General features: G+C 38.5%; 1 protein-coding gene across 15 annotated transcripts in view; it reads right to left on the bottom strand.

Annotated features, from left to right (window-relative positions):
• Positions 1 to 10,305, bottom strand: part of EPB41L3 (erythrocyte membrane protein band 4.1 like 3) — a 120,139-nt gene that overhangs the window by 32,801 nt on the left and 77,033 nt on the right. For 13 of the 15 annotated variants that reach the window (XM_048507316.1, XM_048507319.1, XM_048507323.1 and 10 more), the window contains exon 12: positions 5,872 to 6,089. In XM_048507316.1, the coding sequence (XP_048363273.1) occupies positions 5,872 to 6,089 (218 nt within the window). The remainder of the gene's footprint in view (positions 1 to 5,871; positions 6,090 to 10,305) is intronic. The other 2 variants (XM_048507320.1, XM_048507324.1) reach the window with 1 other exon arrangement.

Genomic DNA, 10,305 nt, shown 5'->3' with positions numbered 1-10,305 from the left:
AGATTGAGCTGACTAGGTTTTGAACATTAGAGTGGGGAGATTATGATGCAGGACTTCCTCACATTGGAGGAGGTCTGGAACTACAAAGAATGAGTGAGTTTTGTTCCTGGACATGCAGATTAGATAGTGAACCAGCTCTGCCTTGGCCAGTTCAGGGCAATGAAGATGGCTGATGTCCCATATCATAGCATCTTGCTGAGAGTTTCAGGGAGGAGGAGAAAGGTATAGAATAGATCATGCTGTCAGGGGACTTGAAAGGCATTTCCTTGAAAGGCATCTCCTCTCCTCCGAGGAAAAATCTGGTGGCTGAGGACCATTTGTTGTTTTCCTGAATAGTCTAACTGCAAAACACCACTTTTTTGGCCTATGCGGAATCTGCCCTTGATTTCACAGCCTGGATGTGTTAGTGCTGATCACAGTTTGATTCAGATATAACAGCAAACCATGGTTAGAGGAAACCAGAAAACACAGGAGTTCAGTGTGTGTGAAACAAGGATAGAATGTTGTCCCTGCAGTATATTCTTGATCTTCCAAAGCCATGCCTTCTTCTCAGGGAAGCCTGGGAATTGTTGTTCATGGTCGGTGGATACAAATCTCTAACAGATAATTCCACCAACTCTTTACATTATGATTGGCAGAACTTTGGGGAAAGAATGAGAGTTAAAGGCCAAATCTGATATTAGTCTGTAATTTAGGTACTATCTATGAGGACTCTTATCATAGAATGCCATATGTTCTTGGAGTGTCCAGTGATGTCATGGAAAGGCACGCATGACTTTCCATATAAAGAGCACTAAATGTTTGCCTGCAGATAAATAAACCTTTCATAAATTCTAATATACCTCTTCTCAACACAGGTTATAGTATGTGTAGGTTAAAAAAGTAGATTCATCTAAGGTGCAACCCATTCAATTTTGCTCATTCCTCCTCTCAACTACAGATGGTTATACAAAATCTTGCAGTATTCTCAGTGTCTCCTGAGTGGATGTCAGGGAAATGCAAAAGGCAAGTATAGAATGTCAGAAAAACTCCATTCTGGAGTTAAAATTCAAAATTAAGATGGAGTTAAAATTCAAGCCTATGTTACTAAATGGTCTACAGATACTTCAGAGAGTGATAGTTTGTTAGAAACTCAATCTTGTCAATTATCTTTTCAAGATAGAAGACAATTTAAAAAAAACAAACACAGTGGACATTACTTTATATCTATTACAATGTATCAACTTTTGGACCTTATTCTTGGCTTTACTTAATGGTGGTGGAAAGTGTTGTAAGTTGCAGCTTACATAGGGCAACCCCATAGAATTTTCAGCGCAAGAGAAATTCAGATTAGGTTTGCAACAAGGACATAGGTAAGGGGGGGATTCTCGGGTTCAGCCCCCCCATTGCATGTCCAAAGCTCCGCCACCCCCCACCCCCCGCTTGTGGGTTTTTGTATTTTTAAAGTGTTTTTTTGGTTTTTGGCCTGCAGGGGGTGCAGTTTTTAGGCTAGCGGCACTAAAATCTCAGACTATCATCAGGTGACACTTCTGATGATACCAGCCAAGTTTGGTAAAGTTTGGTTCAGGGGGTCCAAAGTTATGGACCCCCAAAAGGGTGCCCCATTGTTTCCAATGGGAGTTAATAGTAGATGGGTCTACCCATTTGAGGGTCCATATCTTTGGACCGTCTGAATCAAACTTCACTAAACCTAGGTGGTATCATCAGAATAGTGTGCTGCTGATACCACCCCGGTTTGGTGAAGGTTGGTCCAGGGGGTACAAAGTTATGGACTCCCAAAGTGGGTGCCTCCATCCCCCATTGTTTCCAATGGAAGCTAATAGGAGATGGGGGCTACATCTTTGAGAGTCCACAATTTTGGACCTTCTGAACCAAACTTCACCAAACCTGGGTGGTATCATTAGGAGAGTCTCCCAAAGATACCTGGAAAGGTTGGTTCTGCCAGCTTAACAATTGTACCCCTGACAACAAGCACCCCCCAAATTTCCCCAGATTCTCTTTTTAAATCCACCCCCTTCGGCATGGATTTAAAGGGAGAATCTGAGGTCCCCAGTTTAAACATTGAAAGTAATGTTGTTTCAGGGTGGGGGATAATCCACCCCAAAACAGCATCACTTTCAATATTGTTTTATCTGGGGACCTCAGATTCTCCCTTTACAGTGGATTTAAAAGGAGAATCTGGACTCCCTAGTTTAAACACCACTGAAAGTGATGATGTTTGGGGGTGGATTCCAGCATCACAGCAGTCACCCATGGGGGGGGGAGGGGGGCAAAAACCTCACATTTTGCACTGAGCTCCATTTTCCCTAGCTACCTCTGTGCCTGGAGGGGAGAGAGAAGGGACTGCCGGCTGCCAGCTGGGAGCCCAGCTGGTGGGGGAGGCGGGGCAGATGGGTCACGGGAGTCTGCCATCCCTTGCCTCGGAGGGCTACTTTTATAAGCACTTAGGCTGGGGTGGGGCTTGGGGAGGCGTGGCTACGCCCCCAGAGGCAGGTGGGGGCGTGGCCTCACCCGCGAACCCCCCCATAAAAAATCTATACCTACGTCACTGGTTTGCAATTGTCTGTCTCTGTGTAGCAACCCTGGACTTCTCTGGTGGTCTTCTAGCCAAATACTAGGGCGAACCCTGCTTAGCTTCTGAGATATGATGAGATTGACCTAGGCAGGCTGCATTAAATGTTAACTTGGCTAGTAATCATGCTAGTTCTAAATGAATTAGGAAACATCCTCATTAACATGGATAATGGATACTCTGATATGGAATTTTCATACTGTGCCTATTCTAGTCTAACTACAAAACAAGAAAATAGTTTATTTACTAAGTGGAACCATTCTGTGTGTTGATTTCAGAGAATGAGATACAATTAGAAAGGGAACAGGGTAACATTGTTTTGCTGGATGAGGACAAAATCTGTATAATCCAGGACTTCATCTCTAAGTATGACCTCCCAGATATCTCTGAGATGCTTCAGATATATAATTATAGGTGGGCCACTCCATAGCCATTCTGACTAAGCCATTTTTAAAGTTCCTCACAACTTTTTAATTTTATAAGCCTCTCTCAAATTTTGTCAATGGGTCTTGTGCAAGAGAACTAGTCATTGATTGTTCTTCATAATCTATTCATTAAGCTTTGAAACAACTAGGTGTTAAACAAAATTGGTAATAAAATAAAATTTGGAAATGATGTGTTAGGGCAAAATAATGTGCAGCATTAGCAGATTTGAAGGCAAATGTCTGCTACAGATATGATTGGATTAGGGTTAGAACATCCTACAGAAGTGGCGAATTTGAGGCACATATTATAGTCAATTTGATTCATGTATTTAGCTTGTCCACAGTTTTCTTGTACCATTCTGTTACTGGTTGACTATATTGGTTTGCGGCTGGACTCTGCTTGAATCCAGATGCAGTATCAAATCATGCTAGTTGATTCTGAAAACATTTTTATCACCAAGAATTATTGCAAATGTAAGTAACAAATAGGGCCTAAAGCTCAGTGTCTATGTACTTGCATCATGAAAAAGCTTTACAGTTTTTATTCCAATAGATTTTCTTAGACAATACAAAATCAAGTACTTCATAATTTCAATTTATATAGCCCTTTTCTGTTGTTAGGGGGCCCTACTTAAAAACTCTTATTTGTCTTCTTAACTGTTTGGGCTACAGAAATATGTGATGCATTATCAAAGGAATACGCAGTGCCCATAACCAGACATGATGTTAGTGTGGACTTTAGAATGCAACAGTCTGGAAGCTGTATATTACAGAACAGTAATGGCGGATGTTGATCAAGATGACCTCCAGGGAAATGTATTGCTATTTCAAGGAAACTTGTCTAACCTTCTTAGGACACAACTGCATTAAGATATTGAGATCCATGCACATTCTCCATGTTTTTCAAGGTCTATAAATAGCAGCTACTGGGGGGAGGGTGGTTACATGGTACAGGAAAAGGGGCAATTAATCCCTTCCCCAAAATACCATTCTGAAAGCTACTATTTGCCTGGTAGAGAACACATGTGAGTATCCTATCAGGGCAAGCAGAAGCCATGAATGGGACTGATTTACCACCAGAAAAAAAGGTCAGGCAAAATGTGTTAATCCCATGAAGCTACTCCCTATAGATATGGAAAGAGATGGGCAATCAGATCGTGGTTCTCCAGTACCTTCACCAAGAAATAATAAACCATAATAATCTTCTGAAACATTCAAGTTCTCAGAAACATTCATTGCTATAGTCAATGAATACAATATAAAGTAAAATTAATTCTAACTTGAATTATAATACATTAAATATAAATAAACTGGTGAGTACTATCCAGTTCCATTAAAAATCAGCATATTTACTATTGCCTTCAATGAATGCACACTGGGGGAAAAATCTCCCACCATCGATTACAGAACTGTATGTAGTTGTTCTTGTGCTGCAGAAGTCTGATGGTGTTATTAGCTTTCAGCATTCACTTGGAAGATTGTGGGCTAAATCCAGTCTATTATTCTCACTAGAAGTGATGGGCATTTTGAGAACTGACAGCACTGACAGTTTTGTAGATTCATATGTACAGATTTTTGCAAGCAGCCTACTTTCACATACAAAAATCAGTGGATTAGGGTTTAAATGGATTATATGAAAGCTTGGAGTTTACATTTCTGTGCTCTCATTTCCCTGTTTGGATAGATATCTTTAATGAGTACTAAATTTAAATTATAAACTGAAATCTAGTCAGTTTTTTACAGCATCAACTTATACAAGATTGTGCATGTCCACAATTCCCTCTTCAGATGCAGCCCTTCTGTGCCAACATCCCAACTGCTGAGGAGGGTCCCCCAACCTTCCAGGGTTCCTTTTCAAGAGGGCAGGAAGCTACAGTACGAAGGAGATGTTGGTAAAGTTGCACCCTGCTTCATATCTTACAGCATTCAAGAAAGTCCCCAACCCGTCAGTTGGGAGTTCAGGAGGTTGCAAAAAGAAGAGGAAGGTGGAAGCAGAACTCCATTATAATTCCTAACTTTTATGATCCAGTCCGCAATCCTGTTAATTTTCATGGTGTACATCATATTAGAAATTATTTTAAAATGTATTTTAAAGTTAGTTAAATCACACAATTTACATTTCCCTACATGCAAAATCTTGCAGACATTTGTAGTGGGGAATCTTGGGAATATACATATTGGTTATCTTTGGGAAAATAATGTGTATCTCCAGATATTACTCTTTAGCAATATTTGCAATTTGCTGTCTGCTATGATCTACCAGAAAAACCTAAACACACATTATGCAGCTCTGCCAGCACATATTTCCTTTCATGTAGTTTGCAACTGCAAATGTTATTCCTTATTCCTCCTTAAAACTGAATTGCATGTGTAAAGCTGACAGTCCTAATCTACTGCAGAATGAGAACAAAGGTTTTTTTAAAAAAATCCACATTTATATGGCAGAAAAGTGGAATGTGGTAAATGTAAAAACTACAGTAGTGTACTGTGATTTACAAAAATGGAAGTAATACTGATTTTAAGGTCAATTAAAAGGAAGTAAACATCCTCTTCAATCAGGAACAGAAGATCTGACAACAATTGTCAGAATACAATAATAGCAAGTTTTTTTTTAAATCATAGCTTAATCCGATAATTTCTTATGTTTGTGTGAAACAAATAAAATGTAGAAGACATTTCTGGTCTTAATCGCAATTCCATCATCTACATGTTAACTAGTGGGTCTCCATAAAACACTCCAAGTGTAAAAAATCCCCTTATTCAAAGCTGGTACAACTATATTCATAACTGAGCACTGCATATAAACTCTCAGTTATTGTATCATTTCTAAAAAAATTTAGCTAGCTGAGTAAAATAGAGGCTTGAAAGCTCTACCTTAGTGTCATGCCGTATTGCTGAGACTGGAGTGACTTCCTCTTTCTTTTTTTTATTCTGTTCCTCGTCCTTTTCTTCTTCTGCCTTTTTCTCTGGAGTCACCGTGGTTATCAAGTTGGTTTGAGAGATTCCCTTTGTCGTGGCATACTGGCCAGTACCAACCTCTGCAGCAGACATAGAATCCTTCATGTACATTTCATGGTTTTCATTCACTGATGCTAAAAGCAGATATAATTTAAAGAGGTAAAATCTGAAATAGGGTATTCTCTGTAAAGCTAAGTTAATGTAAGTAGTGTCTTAACACAACTTGTCAAACAGCTGACATGTTTCAGAAACATGCAGAAACATGTATAAATGCTAATTATATTTGCTCCGGGATAAAGTTAATCTACAAATGCATATATGCAATATTGAGGTTTTGTATGTATTTGCACACATGCAGATGCTCCATACCATTTATTCAGAATACTTTAAATATTAGCTGCTAAATACATTGCAATATTCCTTGTGTTATAAAACGCAAGGAACAATCAATATTGCTCTAGTTGCATGTACAAAAATGACTTAACTTTTAGCTTTACTACATCCAAATGCAATCTAAGCAAAATAAATTTGAACAGAACACTGTAAACATAAAAACAGAGAACAAACAAAGGTTCCCTACCATATTTGAAAGAAAAAAGTCACATTTTAGAAACTTGAATATGTAAAAATACAATTTCCAGAACTTGTAAACATGTGTCATTTCACTAAAGGATCATTTATGTCTATAAAATATCAAATATATTAATGGTCCAATCATATGGGGCAGAATCAAGTCATGGAACTGGCGTTGGGCTGTGATGACTCATTTGTCCTCTCCACCAGCACAAGAGGCACCCCTGCTGGCGGAGGGGGGGAAAGGCACTGGCAGCCAGCCGCTTGTCAGCTCTGTGGCAGTAAAACCCGAAAGTCAAGGCTGCTATAGAGTTATGCTGGAATCAGATTGGATACCGGTGTGTGTGTGTGGGGGGGGAGGCATTTCTGAGGGTGGAGCTGACATTATTCAGCTTCCATGATACAGACCAGAGTTCTGGGGGGGGGGGCTCCCTTTTGGGTGGAGTAAGTCAGTTTAGCCCCGTGAAAGACTTCTCAACGGTGGGGTGTTTTTGTTTTGTATTTTCTGCCTTCATGCACTGCTGGAAAGCCCTCTGGACATGGCACAGTGGCAACATCATCCCCGACCACCTTGCGCTGCCCATTACGTGCAACTTGATATACATAACACCATACAGTTAAGTTACAGCAATATTCCAAACTTCATACATTGGATAATGAGGGAGCCAAATGAATAATTGTTGTTTATTACATGTCACCTTTTACTTTTAACTTTGGTAAGCCTGACTATGTACACATTCCAATGTAATAGTGACACTTCATGGACACGTATGACAAAAACCATACATATAGAGAACCCCTCCCCCAAATTAACCCCTCCCCAATTAAAGAATGCTTAATTGATTATTGTATGAGTCTTAAGACAATAAATCATCATGTCAATAAATCAAATATGCATATAGATATATCTACAGAAAGAAGCAAGATTTCTTTCTGTAACATACACGTGATGCTTCAATAGGAAGAGATATTGTTCCTTTCTCACACAGGAGAAAACCCTCCTATTAAAACATTAGCTTGAAATATACTGTTTCTTAAGTACTTGAATTAAAGCTAATTAAAATTTTAACATCTACTACCCAATTTACTGGAAACTCTTTTATAATTTGATCAAAACATTTATAATCAAATTCAATTATTTGGTATAGGTCTACCAAATTCTACTTAAATAGTCAGTTAACCCACATGTGACCACTTTCAATTACTCGCCACCAATCAGTTTGCACTAAAAATATTAATTTCTCTTTGTAGTTCTAGATGGGTTCCATATTTTCTGAAAAACTGATTCTTCTATGGATTCTCTTGGAAGACAGTCTTAACATAAGTTCTGAAAGTTGGTTTTTACATATTCAGTGCTCTAAATCTTCTTCATTTCCAATTAACTGGAACATTTTTGCACCTAAATGAAATGCAATGAAAACATATTGCCTCTGGAAGAATTACATTACAGTCTACTATTTAATTTCAATGAAGCACATGCACTCCAGCAGCAAATGGAGCATCAATTTTAAAAGCAGCAATAGTAGCAATCATATGCATTCTTCCAAGTAGCCTACATGTAATGTTGAAATCATTAGGACTATGGCTGTTTCCGCACAGCCAAACAACAGTATCCTAGGGACGGTAAAAACACCATCCCTGGGGCGTTGTTCACACAGCTAAAGCTGTGCATCGCAGCAGTGCCACACTTGCGCCACGCAAGAGGCGTAAAGACGCCACAGTGCGAACCACAGTGCGAACCCAGGGGTCAGAGGATAGCATGGGCATATATTTGCAGCCGTCCAGAGCTGCACAGGAAGGAAAGGTAAGTGCCTCGAAAACATCCTGTGCGGCTCTGTGCGGAGGACTCCACCTCCATCGGGACTCCACCGGCTTTATTTAAGCAGATGCTCCACCGGCTTTATTTAAGCTGGTGGGAAGTCACTGCTATGGCCATGCAGAAACAGCTTATGCTTTTCAGTACAGAAAAGTGTATAATGGTTAGACTTGATCTGAACATAGAAAAAAGCCAGTGTAGTTCTCCACTGTACTTTTAATTCTTTATTTCTTAACCTGTTTCATCAAGTTTTTGTCAGATGAACTTTCATTCTGAGCTTCTTGGAAGAAAAGCAAGATAGAAATCACTAAATCAAAGCCAGATCTACATTTATGTTACGCTGGTGATTAGTAATTTTATATTTAAGCAATTCCAAAAGCAATACACTCTTGAATAAACTAACTCATAGTTATGCAAGATAATTACTGTAGTGTAAACTTATTTGATGGGGATAAAAACTGATTTTAAATAACCCCAACTCCCTCTTTATGTACACTTTGTTCACAGTGATTTTGCAAGTTAATGTATTCAGAACACTGAAACAAACATTTTCGTACAAAAAATGTCTACGCTACTTAGGGTTTGTTATCTGAGATTGAAATATGTGAATACTATCTACATTTACTGGTTACTTTCTTTCAATATTTCTCCTCAACAAATCTTCCAATCATTTCCCCTCCAATCTGCCTTTTAAAAAGTAGCTTATGGCCTACCGATAAGAACATGACATCATCAGCATAAGCACAACGCTTCACTTGTTTGGGACCACTATGCTTTGTCATTGATTATGCTACTAAGATGGGAACTATCACATTTAGTAGGTAATAATACCTCTCTTAACATATAGCTAAGGCTAATTCATTAGAAGACATTATTAAAACTCTAACAGCGGACAAAACAGAGCATTACATTAATGGCGATTCATCCTGATTATCCTAGCCATATTATAATGCAGCAGCACAGTATTAACTGCATTTATACTGCAGTTTACACTAAAAAATGTTTTGCAGAGAATGACATTTAATTTATTTTATAAAATTTATATCCTGTTTTTCTGCCCTCACAAAGGCAGACATGCTTTTACAACTGAATCAGAAAAAAGTATTGAGAACAATTTGTACTCCAAGGTCCATGATAGAAGCAAGATCAGTAGTTGCTTGGTAACCAGCAGGACAAAGATTACAACTCAAAGCATCACTATTAACAAATAATAATCACCCATATTATGAGTTGCAGCAAGGAGCAACAGGTATTATTGTAATTGATATGAAACACCAGTGGGGTTTTGTTTAAATGGCCTTCTATACTCTTCAGTATCTGCTGTGATAAACTTTCATGAAATCCACCTGGCTACATTCGTTTTAAGAAGAACAGGTGTTTGAATTAGAACTTCACATGAGATAATCATATGCCATTATCTGTGTACAATTAAAGCAGCACTGCACTGAAAACTGGTTAGTTTATATTTCTGAGCATCCTGCCTGGTTAGTTTTCAAGAGCTGTAAATTCTTGATTGCTGAAAAAAACAGTAAAATCCCGGAAAAGAAGAAAGAAATAGCTTTTAATGCAAAAAACTTTATATTACAAAACAACATGGATGCATCTATTTTCATAAAAAGCTGTATGCATGCAAGCAAAGCAATTAAGTGAAAACTGCTGAAACACAGAAACAAAGGCTACTCATTCCACCTGTGAATGCTGTTTTCAAGTGAAATGTAATGGACATCCTTGTGCAAAACAGTTTATTTGTACAGCAGCAACGTCCTGCAGCAAACATTTTCTTAAGCTTGGCTTGCTATATGGGGCAAGGCCAGCTAAAATATGCAGTCAGTTCTAGTGGATGCAAGCTGCTTAGTTCAACAAAAAAGTAAAATGTGAAATATTTTCACTGCAGCAATTGCAAATGAATGTTCTACTGTGTGATAAAAATAATTTCTAACAGGAATAGGATAACATCACCT

This window comes from Sphaerodactylus townsendi, linkage group LG09, assembly GCF_021028975.2.
Source record: "Sphaerodactylus townsendi isolate TG3544 linkage group LG09, MPM_Stown_v2.3, whole genome shotgun sequence".
Taxonomy (NCBI): Eukaryota; Metazoa; Chordata; class Lepidosauria; order Squamata; family Sphaerodactylidae; genus Sphaerodactylus; species Sphaerodactylus townsendi.
The sequence above is the reverse complement of the archived record's forward strand: the minus strand, read 5'-3'. Positions and strand labels throughout refer to the sequence as shown.